This window comes from Malurus melanocephalus, unplaced genomic scaffold (assembly GCF_030028575.1).
Source record: "Malurus melanocephalus ecotype Western Australia unplaced genomic scaffold, MMel_1.1 scaffold_88, whole genome shotgun sequence".
In the NCBI taxonomy this organism is placed as follows: Eukaryota; Metazoa; Chordata; class Aves; order Passeriformes; family Maluridae; genus Malurus; species Malurus melanocephalus.
In genome coordinates this window covers 1,558,616-1,585,101 of record NW_026623320.1, presented here as the reverse complement: position 1 = coordinate 1,585,101, position 26,486 = coordinate 1,558,616, and the positions used below count along the sequence as shown (strand labels likewise).

General features: G+C 36.4%; 1 protein-coding gene across 2 annotated transcripts; it reads left to right on the top strand.

Annotated features, from left to right (window-relative positions):
* Window positions 1-446: 446 nt before the first annotated feature.
* TUBGCP5 (tubulin gamma complex associated protein 5) lies at window positions 447-24,528 on the top strand. 2 transcript variants are annotated; one of them, XM_057368102.1, is made up of 24 exons: window positions 447-651; window positions 3,133-3,186; window positions 3,268-3,376; window positions 5,362-5,458; window positions 6,052-6,162; window positions 6,713-6,792; window positions 7,258-7,393; window positions 8,917-9,034; window positions 10,408-10,497; window positions 11,172-11,265; window positions 11,569-11,815; window positions 11,930-12,132; window positions 12,737-12,852; window positions 14,172-14,440; window positions 15,352-15,550; window positions 16,917-17,105; window positions 17,662-17,844; window positions 18,102-18,186; window positions 18,286-18,406; window positions 19,096-19,274; window positions 19,989-20,114; window positions 20,709-20,797; window positions 21,914-22,014; window positions 23,088-24,528. In XM_057368102.1, exons 1-24 carry the CDS (start codon window positions 491-493, stop codon window positions 23,132-23,134), a joined length of 3,204 nt encoding a protein of 1,067 aa, XP_057224085.1. In that variant the 5' UTR covers window positions 447-490; the 3' UTR covers window positions 23,135-24,528. The 2 variants fall into 2 exon arrangements, with proteins under 2 accessions (XP_057224085.1, XP_057224086.1); XM_057368103.1 differs by lacking the exon at window positions 6,052-6,162 and having other exon boundaries at window positions 448-651; window positions 23,088-24,527.
* Window positions 24,529-26,486: the final 1,958 nt, after the last annotated feature.

Sequence of the window (26,486 nt, the reverse complement as noted above, 5' to 3'; positions counted from 1 at the left end):
GGGTGATTAGATGTTGGAACGGGCTGYCCAGGCAGGTAGCGGAGTCACTGGAGGTGTTTAAGGAAAGGTTGGACGTGGCACCGAATGCCATGGGCTGTTGACATGATGCCGTTGGGTCATAGCTTGGATTCGGCGGTCTCAGAAGCCTCGTCCAACTGTGACCACTCAGTAATTACCAGTTACTGATCTCGAGTGATTATGGGGACGTTCCGGAAGACAAGTGGCATTCCCATAACAGGGGGCGCTGAAGCAGTGGGGGCGGATCGGCGGTGCCTCTCCAGGCGATGCACGGTGCCGCCCGCTCCCTCACGCCCTTTCCCGCCGCTGCCGCCCCGCCGGGAGGTGCCGCGCGCCCGCTCCCCCGCCCCTCACAGCGCGGCCGCCACGCGCGTGCGCCGCGCGGGGAAGCCTCGCGAGAGGAGGGGCGGGAGGCGGYGGTGGCGGCGGTGCCGTCCCCGGTCCCTGTGTCCCCTTGCCCCTCCGCCGGGCCATGGCGGCGCCACCGGCCTCGCCCGGCCCCCGCGGCCGCTTCGAGCAGGAGCAGGACCGCGCCGTCCGCGCCCTGGTGCGCTGTGTGACCGGCCTGCCCGAGGAGGAGCTGGGCGGAGAGCGCTTCCAGGCGGCGCTCAATTTCGCCTGGTCCAACTTCAGGTCAGCGGGAGCGTGGMGGGTCCCGGTGCCTGCCGCGGGGGTGTGGGACGGGGCCGCGTCCCGCCGTGCCCTCGGTGCGCCGTGTCTGGGGAAGCGCCGGGGGCCGTGTACGAGTCTCTGCCACAGGRTCAGTGACTGCTACTCCCTCACGTTCGAGCCTTGGTCTTTCAGGGATTTTATCCTGCTTTGTAAAAAGGTGCCTTTCAACGTGTTCATTTAGGTGCCCAAAAACTTCATTGGAGGGAGGTGCATTATGGTTATGTGTAAAGAGCAAGTGAGGAGGGCTGTGCCAAATGGAGATAAGCCTTCTGACCAAGAATGCTGTGTGCTTATGTGACAGGTTATCAGTCTGCAGGAAAAGAATGTGTTTGGTGTTATTTGGGCTTGTCAGAAACGTGGTCTTCATTTTGTAATATATAGTGTCTGTAGCCCTTTAATTCTATTATATTGCCACCTGAAATACCCTTACTCAAGTTTTACACACAGTTTTCAGTTATCACAGTTATTATTCCAGTGTATTCTGCCAGYTTGAGTTGGACTTGATGATCCTTGTGGGTTTCTTCCAAGTCAGAATCTTCTGTGAAACTTACATGATGTATTTCCAATTACCCGTACTATCAATAACTGCTGCTCTTCGTAATCTTATGCAGAAGTTGATGCAGCTAGTACTTAATCCATACAAAATCAATGCTACTTTACATTTTTCATGCTGATTAAATACATTTTTGGAGGAGCAGTAGCATAACTGCATTGCGTCTGTGAATCCTAACTAGTAAAAGGCTCAAATAAAATTCTTTTAATATGCAAATCTCACCTTCAGTTTTGGTCCCCCAGTTGCTTGTGTAGCTGTATGTTCTTTTAGATTGGGGAATTGTTGGGGTTTTGTTCGTTTTTTTACATGTCAGGAAAACAGAGGGGGTGATGCAGAGTGAGCAATAAACTTTTGACAGGGAGGGTTGGGAAGAGGAAGGGCTTTCTYCTGCCAGAATTGTTGTCCAAGGAATGGACATCAGTGCATGGGACATCAGCCTGAGATTATCTAGTATTATATTTGCAAACAATGAGACCTTAGGTTGTAGCAGAAATTCTCTTTAGTTTTAAGTTTGTGAAACTTGTTACTGATATTGTTAGATTTTACGATGTTTCTGTAGTGTAGTACTCATATYCATCTATTTATGTCCATGCAGCACTCTAGTCCTATTCATGATGTTCCCTGCTTGCCTAAAAAAAAAAMWTTTTTTTTGCATGKGTTAGTCATGAATTAAAGTTTTAAGTATTAGACTAAAGAATTTTCACTAATAACTTCCCCATAGCTTAATTTTTCTTTCAGGACAGATTTTTGGTTTGTTTTTTTTATGACTTTTCAGTGTGATGTTCTAAATCTTCCRGTTCTTATACATACCACCATTTTGRATTAATGATTTCCTATGTAAGCTAATATTCTGTAATAAATTAGATAAGCTGTATTTTCTTAAACTTAAATGCCACATACTAAGTCAATGCTATATTTTGTCATGCTCTTATTCCAAATCCTTATACACAGCTAAAATCAAAGTGTTTTTTTTTTGCTTTTCTTTAACACAGGCCTATCTTCACCCTCCAATGCCACTAATTAAAAATCCTTGCTACCTGCCTTATGTTTTACTCTCTAGTTCATTACTTTGACATTGAGGTGATTTCATATTGTCTTTTGAATTTCAGTCTCTTTAGTGTAAGTGTTGCTCATGATTCAGATTCAGCAGTTTTCATTTCTGCCTGTGGTCATGAGAATTTTGCCACTTTCCATCAGCTGTTGCTGGAAACAGTTTGGTTTTGAGGGCCTGCATATAGAGTCTTGACATTGTGCTCAGTATTGTCACATCTTATTCCCTCTTTTTTAATCTCTGTATCTGAGGAACCCATTCATAGCCTAATTTATTCTCCAAAGTGCATTTTACCTTTCATGAGTTCTYATTTTGTCCCTATACATATGCCTTTCTTAGTATATCTGTATTTTTGATTAAGCTCTCTTTTCTTTTGAACTCCCTTATAAAAAGGAGTTTCTTTTGGATTTAGAGGCCTTTCCATGGGGGTGTTTGTTTTGCCTGTGCCTGTGATGTAGGACCTGGATAATTTAGTGCATTTGACATCAATGCCTTTGACAACACAGTTCTTGATCTCCTTGCTCTACTTGACTTAGCAGACAGCATACTTCAATTGCTTARTTTGCTGGTACAGTAGTAATTTTCCATTCAGCTTAGAGTGCTGGTTAGATGTAACTTGCATTCAATTCTTCTGTCTTTCAGGTCAATTATATTTAATCCTTCTTGAGCTAAGATACATTGAGATTGAAATTTGAATTTTGTTGATGCTTAATGCTGTTGTTGAATTAAATGGGCATTATTAAACTACTAATGTTGTCTTCATGTATGTAAATCAGCTTGTTTTCTTCCTTACTTAAGCTTCCTTTTAAACATATTCTAATGCAGATTTCTTACACAGATTTCACCGTTTTCTTGATGTGAACAGTCATAAAGTAGAGAGAACAATAGAAGGGTAAGTTTTATGTCTATATGTTAATAATGCATTGGTTCYATACATTTTGTTAAGTATTCTTGATACTATTTGTGTTATTAGAATACATGAAAAATTGGTAATTCATTCTGACCTTGGAAAAGCTGCAAGCTGGAAAAGACTAACAGAAAAATTTCTGAACTTGCCACTCCCAAGTACTGAAGAAACAAAGGTATGTACATTACAATTTCCTTGTTCTTTTGCCATTCCTTTTGCATTTATACTGGCGATGGGGGCTTCAGTTGCRATGTTGTGTTGGAAATTTCAGGTGACTTAGTAGTGGGCTTTGGAGTTACTGTTCAGGTCATGGATTTCCAGAAATGAAGATGCATTTATTGTCTTCTCAGGGTTTCAGCACATGGAGTTTCATGATTTAAGTACGTGATCTCATTGCAGAGCAGGTGTTTTAGGATCAGCATTTTACAAATGTAGCTGGAGTCTAGGTGAATCTAGATTCCTGTCTGTTGTAAAACAGCAATGAACTGAACATTTCTTAGCCTATTTTTTTTTGCCTTAAGTAATCCATCTGGATGTTTTGGTTTTAGGGTTTCCAGTTGGAGTTCTTCTGTTCTGGCTTCCTTATTGAGATTGAGTGTGTGTTTCACCATTGATACACTTTGTATCTCATCAKTTTAGGATATGGAGTGGATGAATAYGGCAAAAGTTGTCACACTTAGCTGTTTTCCAGTGTGGCAGTATAATAATGAAGTAGAACTTAGAAAGTTCCRGCTGTTGGGAAATTTAAGCTTGTGATTTAAGGGGTGGTGCTCCATATAATGATGTTTTTTWAATAGAGCTGTGTGCTCTGAGTTGCAATCCAATTCTACTTCTCATTGAACTGACATTTATCTTTCTTAGCCTGTTCTAGGTTCCTTTTAATTTGTGGAGAATACCCAAGAACCCTCAATAGCTTATGTATATCTTCAGTTACTATACTGTAGTCTCCAGATTTTTGAAAGTGCACCTTTAGTAGAGCTTGTTTTGAGAATTGAATGAAATTAAAACCAACAAAACCAAACACCCAAACAAGTGCTTAACACATGATTGTTGCAAATATCCTAAGATTTTTTGTATTTCCTTTTCCTTTTAAAAATACAAAAGGAAAAAAACTGGGGTATAGCTGGAGGTAGATTAATTTCATATTTGAGACGTGAAATGGTATTTAGTTTTTAGCAGTGACACAAAGCTGGGAAGATTAAGTATTTATCACTTTCTGTGACTGCTAAGTGAAACACCAGCTCACACATGTGACTCTCTCAATGACCTACTGGTTTTCTTTGGCAAATTCTGGTAAAACCAGTAATGTTCAGTAGGAACATGTTATAATCCTTGTGTAGTAGATATCCTGCTGCTTTATCAGAAATTTGAATTATTTTTTCTAAAATTCTGGTTGATCTTACACCAAAACAGCTTTGTAAGTGTGTTTATGAATGTATGAAAGTGTATAAGGATTTAGCTAGCAGAATCTCCATATGCTTAGATGTGAAATGGTCAGCTGAACATCTTTGTAGGCCAAAGAAATACCTTTTTATCTTAAGAAATGGTTGTACATTGGTAAATAGATTTTGGGGAATAGACAATAATACCAATCTCTGAACCATACGAGTGTTGGCACAGTATTCTCACTTGATTGAAAGCCTCTGTTTCACAACTACAATATTGGACTTAAAGATTCATCTTTAAAGATTGGTGTAGATTTTCAGATGTGAGAAGATAATTTGAACATGATATTAAAATATAATGATTTTAGCTAACTTCATTTTAGCCTCTGTTTGAATTAATCAGCCATGTGAAAAAGGAACCTAAGACCTGTGGCCTTCCAGTTCATCCACATTTATRTGGCTGTCCATCATCCCTTGGCCTGTGGCTACTTCTTACTCTTACTTCGTACTTGCATTTTTTCCGTATTTTCTGATTATCAGCTCAGTAAGAGGCAGCRTATGTTGTTGCTGCTTTTGAAGGATTTTTATAATGATTGGCTGATTTATAGGCAGAAGAAAATGGATAAATTCAATATCATGTTGCAAGATGTTATTTTTGTAACTTGGGGAATGGGAACTAATGGGGAGCATTCCTGCAGGTAATAGGCTGACTTTGTTAATAAGCAAAATCTTCTAGACCGCTTACAGACTTGCTTTTTTCTAATGTGTTTTAAAGACAGATACACACTATTCCATACTGTCTCTTCTTCTGTGTTTGTCTGATTCTCCRTCCAACACCACCTATGTGGAAAAACCAAGAATCAAAGAAGTGGGTAAGTTTACAAGATGTTTATATGGCTAATGAAAGATACAATCCTCAATGCAATCTGATAAGAAGGACATTTTTCCTCTCCATTATTATCTCCTTCACTTCACATTGCTTTATTGGTTGCCTTTATAATTTATATATTTTAAATAGCTTGCAAGTCTTTCCTACCCCTGTTTATGTTGCATCACCTAATTAAGTTTTCCAGCCACTGAAGTACCTTGGGAACTCTCTTTGACTTGTACCGCTATCACAAACAAATGTTCTCCACCTGTGCAGCAGTGTTTACATGCTCAAAGACAGTGGATTTCTATCCTGAGTCACTGTCTTGTACCTCAAACTTAGATCTCGTGAAACAGTTTTGTTGATATAAATTCCTACATTTCATATGTAATCAAGGAAAGGGAGATAYATTTGAAGGTTTCCAGAGGGAGATCCCAGCTGCCTGCTTTCTAAAGTAGGACTCTTTCACTCAGTGCCTGAAAATGAGGCTTGTGCTTAAGTTTGAGTGGATACCATCCCCCATTTGTTTGCAGTGTTTTATCATAGACTGAAAGAAGAATATTTCAGACTAACCTAAAGAAAATCTTGCATCTTAAGATTCCTTTTTGAATGATCTCTGCACATTCCCTCGGCGGTGTTTTGAATGCACTTTCAGCCCATTCCAGGAATGTGAATATGAAGAGGTTATCTCAAACAGCACTAATTACAGTTGAGTAAGCTTCACATTTAAGATATCATATGTTGTAAGTGTGATTGTTACTTTGAAAGTATCGCACATCACATCATGGATGTGTGGTGTCTTTTTTAGAGAGTAAGACAGTTCTTGGTTTATGTCGTTTACAGTCTGGGATCCTTGTGTATATGTAAATTGTACATTTAGAATGTTTCCATTGAGCTAAATGGAACTTAACGAGTCACAATAAGTGGTGTGTTGCATTCTTGCATGTTCTTCCAGGATTGAATTGTAGGGTAGTGTAATGTTACATGGATAAATGTGCTGAAGGCACACTGTGATGCGTATTTTGAGTGTATAAGCAATAAAGTTGAGAATTAGTAACAGATATACATGGTTGATATGTCACAATTTATGTCATGTCAAAAGTGCATAACCTTGTTAAAGGAACAGTGGTGTAACCTTAAGTGGAARGGAATGCCTTTTATTTTAAAGCATCAAGATAATTTTAACTTTGGAAGTGTTTTTAGAGGAAAAACTGTAGTTAGGTGATACTTACTGTTTTTATATTTCTACTTTTCKTAGAGAAGGAAGAAGAATTTGATTGGGCTAAATATTTGATGGAGGGAGAAGAAATTTACTTTGGCGCAGACATAGATACACCAGTAAGTAATTTCTTAAAAGCAAAAACACCAGCTGTATAAACTGGTTTGAAGTGTGTTAGAGATCTGATTGAGTATCTAGTTTGTATGCTCTGCTCATTGATTCTTGCAATACATTTCTGAATAYCATGAAATAACACAGACCCAAGCAGAATAATAGTAATACAAATACTTTTGTTTTTCACAATGTTATGACTTAGTGCTGCAGTTAAGCTGTCTGCTTCTGCTGGCCCTGCTTATACCTAATCAGAACTTGCTGCAGTTCTGTGATCTGTTTCAGATCTCTCGCCTGGTAAATAATGTTGTGTATAACTTAAATTCTCTGTTAGACAGTTATGTTAGTGTCCTGGATTTACTTTATAGTGTAAGAAAGAAGAGAATAGTTAATGTTTGGCTTGAATAGGAGCTGAATAAAAATCTGTCTACTGTATTGTACTGAAGTGTCCTGGGGTTTGTTGYTCTTCACAGGAYTGGTCTGGAGAAAGTGAAGAGGAAGATGACACTCAGCCCTTGAGCAGGGAGGACTCTGGTATTCAAGTAGACAGGACACCTTTAGAAGACCAAGATCCAAATAAGAAGACAGTACCTAATGCTTCCTGGAAAGGTTAGAATAATCTGATACAGTGAGACATACTAAAATTCAGCAAGCTAATGCAGCTTTTTTAATTATTCTTTAGTGAGGTATTGTGTTACAGGTCTATAATTGTAGTAAGGTGCACCTTACTGTTCATTACTGAGGGTTTTTTTTTTCAATTAAGAAACTGTATGGATGGTTTGGTCTRATTTCTGCTATTGCTAATGGAGAAGAATTCTGTTCATTTCTGTGGAAATTTACGTGGATATTCCAATATAGAAAGAAAAATTTACACCATAAATRCAGCATGTAGTTATATGGATATAATGTAAGTTTTTATTATTAAGTATCGCAATGCTGAAACAAAATTTGGTTTMCAACAAAAATAGTTGGTTCAGTTCTGGGTATGAAATGTTTCTGAAAAATATAGGTTTATGTAGTTAAAACACTAGTAGCTTATTCTTGAATAGCTTCAGGGAAAATTAAATGTAGCTGTATTTTTTTCATAAAACATTGTAGGGTACAGATTACTGGTATATGGCAACTGCATAATACATATAAGCAGTAGCTATCTAACTGGGATTAGATAAAGTTCTCTTGACAATAATATTTAAGAAAAAACATTTCGGTAATGTATGTAAATGCCTAGTAAAAATGAACATACTGATGAAGATGATGACATTTSGCAGTTTATTTTTTAGGTTGGCTTGTTTTCGTATATAGCATTTCAGAATTGCCCGAGACAGARGCACAAAAAAATTGGAAACCATGTAAATCTTCAAGCTTATAGAATCATGGTATATTCTGAGCTGGAGGGRACCCACAAGGATYATCAAARTCCAGCTCCTGGTCCTGCACAGGGTCATCTCCAAGAGGGACACCATGGGCCTGAGAGCATTGTCCAAGTTATTCTTGAGCTCTGTCAGGCTCGTGCYTGTGACCACTTTCCTAGGGAGCCTATTCCAGTGCTCAGCCACTCCCTGGGTGAAGATCCTGATATCCAGCCTAAACCCACCCTGACACAACTTCAGGCCATTCCCTTGGGTCCTGTCATAGGTTACCAGAGAGACGAAATCAGTGCCTGCTCCTGCGCTTCCTCTTATGAGGAAGTTGTATTCTGCAGTGAGGTCTCCACTCAGTCTCCTCCAGGCTAAACAGACGAAGTGACCTCAGCTGATGGTCATATGGGTTTCTCTTATGGCCATCTTCGTTGYCCTCCCTTGGACATTTCAAATAGATTTATATCWTTCTTACATTGTGGCACCCCAAACTGCTCACAGTATCCAGGAAAAGCCTCACCAGTGCTGAGCAGAGCTTATTTTYTAGGACTTTGCAAAATTTGGGAAATGTGACATTTCAATGTAAATTAATTTGTGCACAGTAGTGCCATAACATGATTGCAGTAAAGCATAATGGTTAAAAATGGTAGTTCATTTGAAAAGCTCTGGGACTCCTCGTTGAGTGAATAGGCTTATTAATAACTCTTCCTGTGTTTTATAAGCATTTCCYGCATAAATAAAAAACACCTTGCCAATTGTCATGTGTTTTCACAGTTGGTGAACCCGATGCCCGCAGCTGGCTGGAGCAGCAYGTAGTTCCTCAGTACTGGACAGGAAGAGCTCTTCGCTTTTCACATAGTTTGCACTTGCATTCCAACCTGGCTGCAGTCTGGTAAAAACAGTATCACTTATATATTCCTTACCAATATACAATGCTAAATATTGACTTTTTTAAGCATCCTTACCGTTGGAAGTATGAAGATTGTATAGCTATTACAATTAACTTAAAAACAGAATTAAAGGAGTACACATGAATAAGAGGAAAAAAATGCTTTTTCTCTTAATTGATTCTTACTATTTTATTTCATGTTTATTAAGTTTATTRAGAGAGAAAGTTTACATTTTTCAGGGAAGCAAATCTTACTGTTGAATTTTATATGGCTTTACCCTTAAGAGGGTCTCTAAGGAGCTAATGTTGGTGGGTTTTAAGTGGTCCTGGAAGTGAGGACTCCCCTAAAGTTTAACTTTTTAAAATGTTTTTGGTGCCTCCTTTACAAAGTAAGTCTTAAAAACAGATTTTGAGTGGTAAAGGAGCTAAAGCAGTGTATTGCCATAGTTTGCCATGGCCTTGGAAGGAAAATGAGAATTAAAAAGGAGTTTCATTCTTTTGTGTCCCAAATTCCGATGTATCAGTAACATTAGATTTGCCCTTGGTTTTCTTAATTTAATGATTTTCTTAATCAAGTAGTTATTTTAGTATAAGATGGTTGTCTAGGTAGTTATGAACTGCAATTTGCAATGAATATTAGAAAATTGGTAACGTGAATAGAGCAATGCTGCTTCAGCTGCAGTGTTGTTAGCAGATGTGTGCTTTATATAGATGTGTGATATATAACTAATACTACTCAATTTGGACTTTTTGATTTTGAGYTGCATAACTTTTGCCATTGATAATATTAATAAGTGAAAATGCTAAAAATRTAAATAACCATTGTTTAATTTGCTAAAATATGAAAAGATACTGAGAAAAGTTTATCAAGTATTACATAAGACAGGATCATAAGAGAACGTTCTTGGGTGGCTATGGAAGTTTCCACTTCTTAAGTAAACTTACAGGTTAAAGAGTGATTTACCTTATATGGATTAGCGAAATCGATATTTTTCTTTTTAGCTTGTTTTTTTTTTTCTGAGAAGTTAACGATAAATTTTCACAGCATTGAATGAAAAATGAATAATTTGAAAAACCAAACCAAAACAACTCCMCCAAAATAATGCAAATCCAATACTTCAGACATTTGCTACTTAGTTGCTTTTCTTGCTTGTAAGACTAGACGATATTCGAATGTTTTTCCCAGTATCTTGCTTAACAATAGAAAAACAAACTGTGCTTTTGTTTATATACTTAAAATCTCCCCTTGAGCATTGAACCTGTTCATATATGAGCAGAACAAAACTGAGCCTAAAGTTTATTGCTTCATTGTTACTTTCAGGYGATTCAGCAGTTTTTTCAGCCATTAAATTGTTTTCATTTCCTTTTTTCCTAAGGGACCACCATTTGTACGCCAGTGATCCTTTGTAYGTGCCAGAAGAGAAAATACTGGTCACGGAAACTCAGGTTATACGGGAAACTCTTTGGTAAGAGCAGCATCTCAGAGCTTGCATTTTAACTCTCAGTGTTTTTCTCACTGGAAATGAAAGCTCTGTTTTTGAAGATGTGTGAAAAAGTAATTCTTACTGTTCTTTTAATTTACACTGYTTCTGACAATAAAGATACTGCATATGTGTTTTAAACATTCACATTTGAGGCACTGGAACAGGTTGCCCAAAGCAGTTGTGGATGGCTCATCCCTAGTAGTGTTCAAGACCAGCTCTGAGCAGCCTGGTCTGGTGAGAGGAGGGTCACTTCACGGTCTGAATGTTGGAACTAGATGATCTTTAAGGTCCCTTCCATTCTGTGGTTCATGGAGAAAAAAGTAGCTTACTACTTCTTTTTTGCATTGATTGTGGAAGTCTAATAGTTAAAAGGAACCAATTTGTTCTTGTCTGTACAGATTTTTAAAAGTATCCAGTTTTAGAAAATAGGTGGCATCATCCTATAGCTAGAAAATATCTCAACTGAAAAGAAACTTTAGGAAGTACTTACTTCATGACAGTGTTCAGTTGTTCTTGTTCTAGTAACAACTTACAGTGGTCTCCTGTTACTCAAAGAAAATAAATTTACAGGCAAGGGAGAGCTAGTTATTTTATTAATTATATAATTATAAGTCCATTAAGAGGGAAAATGATTACTCTTTTTGTTTCTTTTCAAGGCTACTTTCAGGAGTGAAAAAGCTTTTTATATTTCAGCTGAATGATGGAAAAGTGACTGTGCGAAATGATATTATTGTAACWCATTTAACCCATGTAAGTTGTTTTTGAATCTCAGATTAATATATCTGTAATTAGAAAGATGTAGTTTGGGAGAATAGGAAATCAAACTGCTTGTGGAAAAATTGTAWTTCTACAATTGTGTTTTGTCTAAATAAGAGTATCTGGCTTAATAAAACTGAATGGGCTGTCCCTGTATTGGAGWATGTGATGAAGCAATAGCAACTGCAAAATTGTATAATATTTTCATTAATAAGAATAATATTGTAATTTATTTTTTAGGCTTCATGAAATACAATTTTTCTTGGATGATTCTAAAAGGCTTTTTTTCTTTTTTAGAATTGCCTGAGATCTGTATTGGAGCAGATAGCAGCATATGGTCAAGTTGTGTTTAGGCTACAGAAGTTTATTGATGAAGTGATGGGACACAGYCCAGAAAGCATCATGCATGGAACAGTTTCCACTCCAAAGAAGTCTAGTGAAGCCCCGTTCAGAACYTACCAAGCTTTTATGTGGGCTTTGTATAAATATTTCATAAGCTTTAAAGAAGAACTTACTGAAATTGAAAAATGCATAATCAACAAAGGTACAGTGCAAGGGAAGTTTTAGAAGAGGGGGACATACAAATAATTAACACTGACAAAATTTGCTTTTCTCATAGATGTTATTTTATGCATCTTGGGTTTTTTTTTATTTCTAGATAAAACAATCACTCTTTCAATAGTAATAGATAAATTGTCTCCCAGACTGGCACAGCTGAAGGTTCTTCACAAGGTTTTTAGCACAGGAGTAGCAGAAGTGCCACCTGATACTAGAAATGTTGTACGAGCATCTCATCTGCTGAATACCCTCTACAAAGCTATTCTTGAATATGACAGTGTTGGAGAGGCATCTGAGCAAACGGTAGGAAAAATAATTCCATAATAGAACAACACACTAGAAAATTTACTAACTACATGAATTCATTCAACCTGGACAGAGGATTTATGAGCTGATCAGTAGCAGTGTTTTTTGAGGACTCTGGAAATTCAGAGGCCTGGAAGCTGTGTTGAAAGAGGGAACTTTAGAACAGCTTTCCCTCCTGTTTCTACAACTGCATACTTCAGTTAATGCTGAAATGTGGGGGTTTGGATTTTTACAATAACTTGATTATACTATTGAAAATATAGTTGATGCCATTATGTCCTTTAGTTTTTCTCGTTTCTATATGATGAAGTCACAGAATGTTTTATGACTATCCCTTATTGTTTTAGAGATGTTAGAGTGAAAAAGTGCTGTTTGAATCTGTGATGACAAGAGTAACAAGGGGAAGCATGAACAGTGTAGGCTTCCATTAAAACAAAAAGCTGTAATTTTAATGTCACATTTTATCTTTAAAATCCTTAAGTGTAGTTATGTATATATTATAAATTGTGATTGCACAGTTAAGGATTAGACTTCACCAAATTGCTTTCAATGCTTAATATTAAAAACAATCAGCCTTTTTTTCTTTCTTCCTTGAATTCAGGTATCTCTTTTGTTCTCTCTGTGGGTTGAAACTGTGAGGCCATACTTACAGACAGTGGACGAGTGGATAGTCCATGGTAATTTGTTTGATCCTGCAAAGGAATTTATTATTCAGAGGTAGGAATGCTTGGTGCTAGACACACATAATGCTGTGCAAGTAAKCCCAGGGTAGAGGGCTGTTGTAGAACCCAGGGCAAAGGGTAACAGTAAAAGTATGTTTTCACATTCATTATTTTGCTTAAGAAATAATTTCTTAATCGTACTCCTATAACTTGTCTCAAACTTCCCATTAGGGAARTTACATAGATATGGATCCCTACCATGTATTGTTTTAGAGTAGAAATCAATTATTTTTGTTTTTTACATCTATAGTAAATAATGAGCAGGCTGACTCCCAGTGTACTGACATTTTTAAAAGCAATTAACCATTTTTCAAACCCAAGCCATTTGCAAAAATGACAAAATTTACTTTTTTATTCTGCTGCTAATCTTTAGTTGTTATGAATCAGATGCTATTTGAATTAAAAGACTCATTGCTTCCAGCCTGTAGTAAAGTTAATACAGTGTCTTCAATTACATGCGCMTACCCTAAACATTACTTGAGCTGTTAAATTTTCTTCTGTTGCTATGCTGCATTTTGTTGGTCCCTYTTTTTGACAGCTTGGAGAAGAAAGCAAATACAGAAATTAAAGCTCTGATTTGTAATTACAAATCCATTTTCCCCTACCTGCCAAACTTAATTGAACCTCTGAATGTTARCACATGTTGAGGTGAGCATGAATTTAGACAACAGCTCTAGCAGTACTGTTGTCATAAATCCTTAGCATCCTTATTATGTCTTCTTTTTGTGGTACTATAGTTGTGTTTTCAGTGCTACCAGCAAGGTTTATCTCAACTTTTATTTATATTTATGCTTCATTTTAATTATCTAATTYACATTTTTTCATCTGACTTCAAAGCCAAAGTGTGTATCTGATGTAAACAACAAAAAAGTTCAAAGTGAATTGAAAACTGTGTTTTGTCTACTCAGAATCTTTTAGCTTTCCTAGTAGTAGTTACTTCAGTTTGGGGTTTTAAATAAATCTGCATGTCAGTCACTCATAATTTTAAAATTAAGTATGTATGCCACTGTGAATAGTTAACATCCTGGGCAAATTTAATTATAATTGCTCTATTTGACTTACTGCTGGGGTTTATTTGGTTGTACAATTGTTTTATCTCCTGTGAGCTGATTATTCATCCTGCCAAAGCCATCATTCTTTTCTGTGTCTAGATAGTTTGCAAATATGGATGAGCTAATTTTACACAGCTTTGAAAGTGCTTCATGATTGTTCTAAGAGAAAAGCAAAGCAAAGAACAAAGACGATACATATCCTCTAGTTATGAAAKTCCCTTTTGAAAATGAAAATACTCAACAGCTTTTTATTTCTTTGCAGAAACAAAAATGTTCCAGTTAATCACAGAGATTTTTGGTATGCTACCTATACGTTATATAGTGTGTCAGAAAAAACAGARAATGAAGAGAAGATGAGTGATAATGCYAGTGCCAGTTCYGGCAGTGATCAGGCCCCTTCAAGTMGACAGCACACAATGGTTTCTTTTCTGAAACCTGTGCTAAAGCAAATTATCATGGCTGGGAAATCCATGCAGCTGTTGAAGAATCTTCAATGCAAAGATGGTTCTCCACAGCAGGCTGCATCAAGAGGTGAGATGTCAGTTGGTACACCATCGTGCCTTAGGGTATCTAAAACAGTATGGGTGTATTTTTGGTAATGGGCTTCTCCTGGCTTTAGATTCATATTACACTGTGCCAGATGCCAGTATTTTGGTTGGTACCTTCAGGTGTGATGGAAAACACTCTTCCAATGCAAACAAGTGAAAAGAGCATAATGAATAAAGTTGACTGTTCCATTTTCTTTTTATTGCTTTACCTTTTTCTCAAGCTTATTTTTGTGTGTTTGCAAAACAATTTTTTTTTGTTATCAGACAAAACCAGCTTGCATGTTCTAATAGTATAACTGGTGGTTTTTTGATAGATAATTTTTTTCCATTTTAAAGTGGTTGAGTAAGATAGCATGTGGAATTTTTTTTTGTTTCAAAGCTTACTCATAARTAGATGAAAGATGCTTGGATATCTACGGTTTTTATCTTGATTGTAAAACATAATACAGCATTAGGGACATAACTATAAAACATAATACAGTGTTGGGTTTGGGAAGTTTTTTGCATTCTTTTTTAAGGAAACAAAAAAAATTTCTTTTTGCTGCTGCTTCATGTTTRAAAGTAGGGATAGTTAAATTATTTTGAAGACTCACCTCAGTGAATACTGAAAGGTTTTCAGGTGCTAAAAATTAACTGCCTTTGCACTGGAAGTAGGAAGTTCTTTAACAGTTTCAGAAATATTTTGCATTTCAGACACCCATTCTGCGWTGCATTTGAACATATGCCTGGCCTTAGGCAGTGGGCTAGTCCTGTCATTTTAAATGTGTATTTGAGGGTGTTTTGTTTTCTCAATAGTAGTCTAAATGTAGAGTTTTAGAAGTTAGCTAATGAATGTTGGACTGCAGAATTCTTTCTGTTCAGATGATGTTTTCTCCAATGTGTTGCCCAATTCAGATGCTGAACGGAAGAGTTTATACACGCTGTTCTTGGAATCGGTGCAGTCTCGCTTGCGGCAYGGGGAAGAGTCTGTTCCAGATATTATTACAGAACAGCAGGCCACAAAGCAGAGCCTGATAAAGATGCAGTCTATAGCAGAAAGACACTTGGAACTGGATGATGTCCATGACCCACTGCTGGCTATTAATTTTGCCAGGTAGATGAATGATCTTCCTGCTGTGTTGTTGAGAGCAATGTTCAGTCTGCTGACATTTGGTAGATCTCATTTTTGTTACTGCTGCTGCAACTGAAAACAAGCAAGTTCAGAATAAAGAGGAGCACCAAYAGTCAGTGACAGAAGCTAAATAGACACTGTCCTTGTGCATGGTAAAAGAAAAACAAAATCAATGAAGAATGTGCTTGCAATTGGTAACATAGAAAATGGGAGTAATCTTTATCATAACAGGCTTTTGGCAAATACAGGGTTTAGTAGTGAATACCRTTGTAAAATTTGAACTTTTAAATGAGTTTGCATGGTTTTTATACACAATGTCCTTGATTGCATTGTTATAAGAATGCAGCTCCAGTTTTGCTGTGCTTAAATCATTTATTTACCAAAATAAATGGTAATTTCATAAAATTTCTTCATTCTTCATAGTGAGGGAAGTCCAATAGAGGTTATAAATGTCTTTGAGATCAGCAGGCAAGACAAACTCTGAAAATCATCTGTGATTACAAAGAAGAAAATAGCTATTTAAGTTTTCCCTAAAGACTGTGTATTTAAATGTTCTAATGTCAGTCCTAGGAGGGGCTTTTTTTTAAAGGAATCATAAATAGTATTTTATTATTTCCCCTGTTCATTGGGACTATTCTATTTGTCAAAATTAATTCAATATCTGACTCATCCAGTCTATCAAGGCAATAGCTGCTGTGAGCTGGACTTCCTCTTAAGAGTGGTTTCAACTGGCAGCTAGCTTTTTACAGAATATTACCATAATTTGGTCCTTTCTGTGAAAAAACWATTCAATTTACCATATGTAGACTACAGATAGTCTCTTCCCATCATACAATGTTACAGATATATAGGGACCCATAATTCAGATGCCTCAAACCAGTTCTCCATGTGTGGGGKGGTTTTGCGGTTATTTTTGTTTGTTGTTTTGTGGTTGTTGGTCAAATTTTTATTTTGTTTCTTTAGTTTTATTTTTCTTTCATGGGAAGCTCATCTGACTCTTGTATATGTACAATTCAGTTTTAAAAGTTCTTATCAAAGTAGGTTTGTTTATTAAGCTGTGTAGTATTTGAATTTGATGTTTTTCAGTAGTATGCCTTAAGCAGTTACATGATTATAGAATGCTGTCATTTGTGATTCTCTTATGTCTGGTAATAACACAAACAGTATGGTGGATAATTTGATGAGCTTGATMTGTGCTCTGCTTATGAATCAGCTTTTATTACCCCTGCACCATGTATTTCAGAGCAGAAGACTCAAATTTGATTGAAATCTTTGAAGGTATGGTATCGTTTTATATATTGTATGAATAATGAGCCTTCTTCCCTATGTATCTTGTTTTATTTTGAAGATTGTATTTGGAACAGAGTGACTTTCATGAGAAGTTTACTGGTGGGGATGTCTGTGTGGATAGATCCTCAGAATCCGTGACCTGCCAGACGTTTGAACTGACACTGAGGTCTTGTCTTTATCCTCACATAGACAAACAATACTTGGAATGCTGTGGTAATCTGATGCAAACTTTAAAGAAGGATTATAGGTGAGAAAGTAGRTTTCTTTTTCCTTAACTTTGTTTGTTTATTACAAGTGGTATGTCATCACTAAAAGAAGCAATGTTTTGTTTCTACTCCAGTTTGTTAGCCAGCAATAAAGTCATTGAGGAGAAAAGGGGGATCTAACATGACAGACTTTTGGGTAAAACCTTGGTCTAGCTTAAATCAACAGCAAAGCTGTCATTTGTCATCAGTGGATGTTTGGTGGGAACATTATTGCAAACAGTATTTCTTAATAGTGGTGTCATTTTAAATTCATTTTAGAGAGAGTGATGTGATTTCTGAACCATGCTATTTCTGTGGATTACCTAGCCTGTAGAATGGCTGAATACTATGACTTTCCACTGAAGTTAGTGGGGCTATTAAAGCTTACAGGGAAAAATGCCTTGGTTAAACAAAGGATTCACTGTAGGCTTTGTTATGTTTGTATTACTGAGTTTTTGTAATGAAGAGTTGTTAAGATTTTTGTTTCTGCAACAGTTGTATTTTGCGTTCTCTTGTGTGATGAGACTGAGGAAATGTTATGTGTTTCTCCCTGTTTAGGCTTGTAGAATATTTGCAGGCAATGAGAAACTTTTTCTTACTTGAAGCTGGAGATACCATGTATGATTTCTATACATCTATTTTTGACAAAATTAGAGAAAAGGAAACTTGGCAGAATGTTGCTTTCTTAAATGTTCATCTACAAGAAGCAGTTGGACAACGCTATCCAGAGGACAGTTCAAGGTAAAATGTAAAACAGGCTTTAGTTACGYTTCTTTCACACTTAGCTGTATTAATGTACTTAACTTGCATAGGACAATACAATTATTGTGTATTCATTAAAATGATCTGTTTTAATGAAGTTTTGAGCTGTTACCATCTTTTCTACCAACGTACTCCAGATTAAATCAGTTAGTAGTTAGCAGTGAGAAATAAAAATTAATAGAACTACTCATTTAAACCAGTTTCTCACCTATTACATCACTTGTTTCCTTGCATAGGTTGTCAATATCATTTGAAAATGTTGATACAGCAAAGAAGAAACTCCCTGTCCACACCTTAGATGGTTTGACATTGAGTTACAAGGTAGTGGGTTAATATTGCTGCAGTTCTTACTTTAGAACAGATTTGAAATGTATTRAAGTGACTTATGTATTTTCTGTCTTGATTATTCTCTCCCCTTAGGTTCCTTGGCCTGTGGATATAGTTATAAGCTTAGAATGCCARAAAATTTACAATCAAGTTTTTCTGCTCTTACTGCAAATAAAGTGGGCCAAGTATAGTCTAGATGTTCTACGATTCGATGGTAAGATATTTCTTCAATGAAAGATCCTCTGTAAACTTGTTKTGTGGTCTAAGGTTATAAATAGTATTCTGCTTTCTGAAGTAAGTAATATAAACCAGTTAGAATTTTGATCTTTTTCTATAAAATAATAACCTGTTAGTGCCACAAATTACATGTATTAAGCCAGACATGTTTTTTACTGCTTTTGAGCTTCAGGAACAGCTCCATTCATGCATTCCCTATGTCTCTTTTATTCAAGTCTAGTTAGTTATATTGGAAACTTGTTACACTTTCCAATTCTACAGACCTTGCTGTTGAAAGAAAGTCTGTCTACCACACCSTAATGTTCATATGTAGTCTTTCTATGAGTAATACCTTGCAGACAAGAAAACAAGRTGAAAGAAATACTCTATTTGAGATTGAAACAGTAGGCTTTTGGGGATTATAGAAAGAGATTTTTTTTGTTTTTCTCGACCAACTTAATGTTTATACTCTTCATGTTACATGTAAAAGGGATATTGACTTCATGTCTTAGAAAAATAAATTAGACAGTTGATGGGTTCATGTATGTTTTGAACATCAGCTAAGTAATTATCTTCCTACAAGACTAAACGTATGTGATTTTTTTACTGTTTAAACTTTATGGGTATGACTTTTTGCTTAAATCTTTTCCCAAAAAGAGCAACACTTGCTTTTTTTTTTTTTTTTAGAACTAGTCTCTGCTGCAGAAAACTCACAGGTTAGGGAAGGAACTTCATTAGAACAAGGAACGCTTCCTGTATTTGGACCACAAAAAGAAAGTATAAAACAACAAATACATCGCATGTTCCTCTTAAGAGTGAAACTTATGCATTTTGTCAACAGCCTGCACAACTACATCATGACTAGGGTTAGTCTTACATCACAATTTCGTTTGTATTAAGAGTTGATAACTGGARATGCAGTATTATTTTTCCTTTAAAACCTAAACCCCTCCAAAAACAAAAAGTAAAATGTAAATATAATGTTCTTTCTGCATGTATTTCAGTTTCAACTTGGCCATTTTAAATCAGTAATTCTAAAAATGTTCTAGAATGGACATTACTAATTATTTTTGCCTGTTTCTACCAGTGCTGTATGACTAAATCACAATAATGTGAAAAGGTTTCTGTAAGCGGTTACTCTCTAAAGAGCTATTATGCTTATAAAACTGTTAYGATGGATATTTTAGTTAATTTGATCCTTCTCAAAAAGCTCTAGTACACAGTATRTACAATGACTTCTCAAATACAAAGGCAGTGCCTGTAGATACATATCTGCTCCATTATTGCCTTTTTTTGCTTTTAATAAAATCAATATATGCTCTGGTTCAGCTTCTCTGGGGATAGTCTCTGTGCCCTGGTGTAGTGGCAGAATATCTCTTTATGTGAGGATTGTTGTTGTGTAGTTCTGATAAGAGCTCGAATTTTTTGCTTTTGATGGTAATTTGGAGGCTAATCCTAAAATATGAGAGGGAAAAGCAAGTGAATCATGCAGTGTCAGCTTCTTAAAAAAATACATTGGGAGAGAGTCATAATCACTTGTGCGCACCGTTGAATCTAATAACTTTGGTCTTCTTTTTAAGATTCTTCACAGTACAGGCTTGGAGTTTCAGCATCAGGTAGAAGAAGCCAAAGATTTAGACCAATTGATAAAGATTCATTACAGATATCTATCTACAATTCATGATCGCTGCTTACTGAGAGAAAAGGTGGGCAAAAAATTAGCATGTTTGATATATTGAGTTATCAAGATAACAAAGTAGTTTTGTACTAATTATGCTGTTTTGCAGTTTATAMATATTAAGCAATATATAGGTACTCTGGAGAAAGAGCACCTTGAGGAAGTGTTAGCTTTTCCACATATAACACTGAGATCCAGTTTCCCTTGCTGTTCTCAGCTTAGTTTTTACAAGGAGAGAGAATAAAACTAAATTCTTTATGTTGTATATGACATGACTCTTTTGTTTCTAAGAAATGGGAGGTTTTGAACAAACTGAGGCTTGTTAATGTAAGGAAGATTATGCAGAGTGTTATGGCAGGAAATGGAGGTACATGGATAGCTTTGTAACTCTTCTTCCCATATACTGTCTGTGCAAAGTCCACATCCAGGCAGTCACCTGTGAAATTAATTGGATTACAAAAACAAACATCTTTAATATGGAAGAATCACATTGTACTTAGATGATTGTTTTGACAGATTAGATTAAAGAGCATGTGAGACCTTAGTATTGCAGTGTAATAATGAATATTATTGTGCTYAACAATGAATTTCTGACTTACTCTTTGTGTTCTAATTGTTTTAGGTGAGCTTTGTGAAGGAAGCTATAATSAAAGTGTTGAATTTAGTACTGATGTTTGCAGACCGTTGGCAGGCCGGTTTGGGGGCTTGGAAGTAAGTACACATACCTAAAATTCTACATGGTCATAATTTTGCAGCTCTGAGTATGATTTTGTGCCTAGAACTGCACCAAGCACTCCAGGTGAGGCTGCACCAACGCTGAATACAGTGGGACGAGCACYTCCTTTGTCCATCTGCCTGTGCTATGTTTGATACACCTCCGGATGGGGTTTGCCSTGGCTACCTGGACTCCCTCCCTGCTTCTTCCTGTTGAGTTCCTKWTGACCAGCATCCCCAGATCYCTTTTTGCAGCCAYTCTTTTTCCCATTTATACTTTTGTTTGYGCAACCTGCTGCTTGAAGGATGAATGATACTGGGCAAGTCTCCAAAGCTRTGTCAAACACTCAGAAGTTGATGTATGGTCCTGAAGCCAGCTGGTGTGGACTGGCTTGCTTCATATTTTTCAGGAATAATTTTCTTTGGCACAGATGCTACCTAAAATTTGGATCCCACTCTCCTGTGACATTAGGAAGTTGCTATTTTTGGAGTGTTTTTCTCATTCAAAGTGTCAGAAATAATTTGTGAATGTTGTTGATAAAGACTCAGGGCATGTGATTGCATTCTCTTGCATGTGGCAGGAAAAGTCGTAGCTGGTGTAGTGTCATCTGTATCTTCTTGGGAAAGGGGAAAAAGGAAAGGAGTGCCTATTGTGACTTATGTCTTCTGCCTTGGCTGGTGAGTGCTAGCTGATAGAGTCCAAGGTGGAATTGAAGAGATTGCTGATAGTAAAGCARTGTGGGTTTTCTTGCTTTACTGGCATTACTGGTCCCCAAGGACCTCTAAAGCAATAAGGACCAGGAAGGGCTCTCTTGAAATACAAACCTTTGTAGGAATGATAGGTGTCAGCTGGAATCACACAATTCTTCAAGTCACTGCAGAGATTTCTAAAATGATGAGGTAATTATTAATGCCACTTTGATGGTGCTTAGGTGCTGCTGTCAAAATTGCCTTTGTTTTTAGAAGTAGCATATGCATGCATAACTGAACTAAGTTCAAGCCAGAATTCTATGTAAAGAGTACTTTTGTCATTTATTGTGAAATTTTGGTCATATTTTGAAGATAACACAGGGGCTGCTCTTTTAAGCATTCCTCTGTTAAACTGTTTTGTAGGATGGAGTCCATAGAGAAGATGGAATCTGATTTTAAAAATTGTCACATGTTCCTTGTAACTGTWCTCAACAAAGCTGTCTGTCGAGGCTCTTTTCCCCATTGTAAGTACATGAGGCTTTTCACATACCTGCACTTACACAAGGTTGCTAGGAATGTGTTTATGTTTTAATCTGTTCTAATGTTTGTTGGCACATCTTAAATAATCTCATTTGGTGAGTTACTCACAGAGGGACATGATRGCTTACTTCTTACTAAGTCATTATTTTTTTTAGAGTATTTGTGCCAAGCTTTTCCATGACAGCTGTCTTCAGTTTATCTGTTTACTTGATGAATGAAAGCTGTGTAGCCAAGGAAATGACAAGCAGTTTTCTGAAGTAATTGAACTAAGTACTGGAGGCACAGAAGAGCATTCTTTTTTGTTGGTATTGGGAATGACAGCTGTGATATATCTTGAGCATTTAAGATTTTAGTATTACGGTGCCTCAGCTGCAACTGTGCWGAGCTCTTGGCTCTGCCCATCTGTTGGAAGTTACTTCCTTGGTAGTAGAAACAGTAGAGGATAATATGTCTGTGCTTCTACTTAAAACCTGGTATGAGTCTAAMTTGTTAATCAGTGCCAGTTTGAGTTAGAGGGGCAACTGCTCAGTGAGGTTGTGGGGTATCATACTTAGTGTGTGTTCTCACAGGTTTCTACACCATCTGTAGATGTGCCATAGGTGACCTGACTTAGTGGTAGACTTAACAGTCTTAGGTTAATGGTTGGACTTGATTAATTTAAAGATCTTCTCCAACCTAAATGAGTCTGTCTAAAATAGGCAATATCTGACATCACTGTTACTCACATCTACAAGGACTTTTCTGCAGAACCATCTGTGAGAACACCTTGCTATATATAAACCTCTAYAAGGGTTCCTTTGTGTACAACAGTATTTCAAATGAGCTAATTTTTACYAGTTCTTACCATGTGAAATAACCAATGGCTGATGTTGAATGTGGTGAAATATTATCTAGGCTGTCAGAGACTTACAGACTTTTGTCTGAAGTCCCAAAGTATTTCAACTTAAAAAGTAAATCCRTATCTTCCTTTTAAATGACAGAATTGAATATTGCAATAAATGTTTGCAGAATGCTGCAAATGCAAATTTTAATTACTTTTTTATGGTTTGTTTCACAGTGGAATCTTTAGCTTTGTCACTGATGGCTGGCATGGAGCAAAGTTAACACTCACATCCACTGAATTAATGAAGAACTGATAACAGGATTGATGTTGAAATTCCTATGTTAAAGTATCGTAAGCACTTTGCACTCCAGTTTAAAATGTATATAGCTAAATGATGCTGATGGTTTGGAGCTGTGTAAAATATTTTAAAATGTAAATAATGTACAGATATTTAAGTGTGTAGATTGTGGCAGTGTGTGTATATGCTTCAACATCAAAAACATGTATAGTGTAACATTCATTSCTTGTAAACATTCTTACTTGAAAATACATTAAATATATTTCATGCTGAAAAAGGGATTTTTTTTTCTTTAATTATGAGTAACTGATGACTTACTTTTCCCATTAATTTTTCAGCTGTGAATAGGTCACAGGGCAGTGTGGAGTGGTGTGACTCAAATCTTGTTGTTTAGAAGGTTGGTTGAGTTAATTTTCGGCCTWTTTTTCCTTTGAAAAAAGGCTAAGAAGCATTCATTTTCTTTGCTTAGTGTTTCTTGAGAAATTTTTAAGAAGACTGTTACAAGAAGCTGATGTAAAAAAATACAAGATTAATTGATCAAAATGGATTATAGCTGAACATAAAAAAMCAGTATTTTTTATGTTAAATGTTCAAATGCTTACTAATTTTATGGTAACTCTAGTCAGTTTAAGGTGACAGTGTGTATTATATTAGTTTTAACTATTGGATTGTTGAAATGTTTCAAAGGTGGTAAGATATGAGTTGACCTTTATCTTTCTTTTAAGCCTTTTGCAAGCAAACTTTTGCTAATAGCTAATGTCTTGTAAGGCAGTAGGTTGTGATACAGGAGGGTGCTTTTCTGGACAAGTAAAYGTGAAACTGGTTCTGCACGAGATGATTTGCCCTGTCTCCTCCCCATTAAAGTTTCTCTGGAATTCTGGTATCGGTACGCCTGCATTAAAAAAGATAAAAACAATCATAGCTATTTAARTATTGATTTATTTGAATAAATAAAAGATTTAATAATTAGAATTTCACTGTTGTGTATATTTCTGCTGAAATTCAGTCAGTAACTTAAAGTTTGAGAGCTGTTTCTTTAAGRTAAATGAAGTATATCACTATCAACTGTGTGGCTCATTATAAAACTACTTTTTTCAACTGTAAACAAATAATTATTTTATGGGAAATGGAATATTTATGTTCATATTTGAACAGGAGGTCTCAGAARGTTCTTCCAAGTTAGAGCAATGAAATGTTTTGAGGGAAAAAATGTATTTTTTTAGAAGCGTAACACTTGAGAAAGTTTCTGCTGCCCTGTAATATGTTCTTTTTCATTTGACTGAGTGCAGGTTTTGCTTTAGAGAACATTTTTTGTATTTGCTACCACATTACATACTTTTCTAAGTGGTTGTTTTTTGTGGTAGGTGGACACCTATTAATAAAAGTAATTTGTACTTCTGGTTTACCATGATTGGTTCTCATTTAAGTGTCCACATTATTTATTGCTAACAGAGACAGTGTGTTGTTTAGTAACTCTTTCTTACTCAGAGTAAAATTGAATAGCATACTGAGTTTTAAGATATGCTTTTACTTGGAAGTTCAGCATTTCCAGGCACTGTTTSATTACTTTTTGAGTATGTCTTGTACTTTATGCTTTTGAACAGTTAATGTGGTTGCTTTATATCTGCTTCCTATAYAGTCAGTACCTTCAGTGGAATTCCTGCTTTTCATAGACTTACCTTGGRTAATATTTGCTAGATAYGAGAGAAAAAAGTATTTCAATCCTTCGTGTTGTTGAAACAATAATTCCTAGTAAGTCCCTTTGCAGRTTTTACTTCTTTTATGTGAAAGACYCTGTGCAAGTGAAAGATGTAGCTGTTTCACCCAATTTTCTGCTTAGGAATTAACATTGCATTCTGCAGAGAGATTTCTGTGCAYTTTGTAGGGAAATGATACCTGTATGCCATTTATTCAGCTACCTTCCAATATTTCCTCATCTGTCATCACAAAAGCATGGTGGAAAGTCTGACTCTGACAATGGTTACATCCTCCACATTTAACTTTTTGTGTGTCATTAGTACTTGGTTGACAAATTCCCTTGAATGAGTCCATCTTATGGCTTTCCTTTTTTCTTTAGAACCACAGAAAGAAGCAAGTCCTGTCTTTTAGTGTGCATGCCCTGGATACCACCAAGACTTTTTCATCAGTCCTTTGGCAGTGGTCAAAATGGTTATTTACCTGTTTGGAAAAAAWAAGGGTTTGTGTGACATTAAGGGTATTTTAGCTATTTATTTGCTCAAAGTTCTGTGAAAYGTTTTCTGTTTCCTTTACAAAGCAGTGTAGTTACTTGAATTCTGTCCTGAATCCATTCCTTCTGGRCCTTTTTTTTGACCTTGTTTTCAAATTTCTGTTTTTGTCAGTTATTTCTGAATTTGAATCTTAACTTATGGATACTTTTCCTCTTTGTGAGAGGAGATRGAGCATTTGAATATGATGTACTTGTACTTCTGATAAGTAAACAATTTCAGAGATGTTAGGGGAGATGTAATCTATTCCATGTGGAKGAATTTAAAGGAATTCTGTCATAGTCTGTTGTTTTGTAAATGGTCAAGTTTAGCTAAAGGAAAGCATAAAATACCCAGCAAAGCATGTAGGAATGGAACTATGGAAGCTKTGTAAGGAGGTATAAAGTTCTTTGGAAAAGGACACATTGCATTATTGGATGCTGTCACAATTTCATCTATACTTCATTTCTACCTTCATTTGTTCTTATTAACTTCTGGATGCAGTCTTATCAAAGTTGCAGTATAGAAGGCCTTATCTGACTYGTTACTTTTCTTTCTTCTCCTTTGTTTTTTCCTCTGGTCTTCCATTATCTTTAGGCCGTATTTTAGCACAGATTTAGTAAATTCTCCAGTGCTTTCTTTGCTTTAGTTTTAATAACTCCTAATTAACCACTAGGTCCTTGAGGACCTTTGCTTTTGTCAAACTCTTGATAGCAAAAAAGTTAGCAACCAGTTGCTGATTGGATGGTTTCCRTGGGAGCATGGATTAAAGATAGCAATGCTAAATTAAAGTCTGATAAAAAATATAAAAAAAATCCCTCTGACATGCTTCTTAATCTTACTGACTAAAAATTTGCAAATTTTTCAGCTTTCCTCTTGTACAACTTTACATACTTACAGAAAAATCTTGCCTGGCTGATTGAATTGGTATTTACTGGCAGGTGTAGTGGCTTGTTGCTGCACTGTGCATTTATTGCTGGGAAGGCTGCACAGGATCACAGGTTTCAGGGCCTAGAGATCTAATGAAGTTACCAGTGATAGAGGGGCAGGGCTGGGTGAAGAATGAGGGGGATGAATTGCCTGATATATGTGCCCTAATTTCTGCACTGA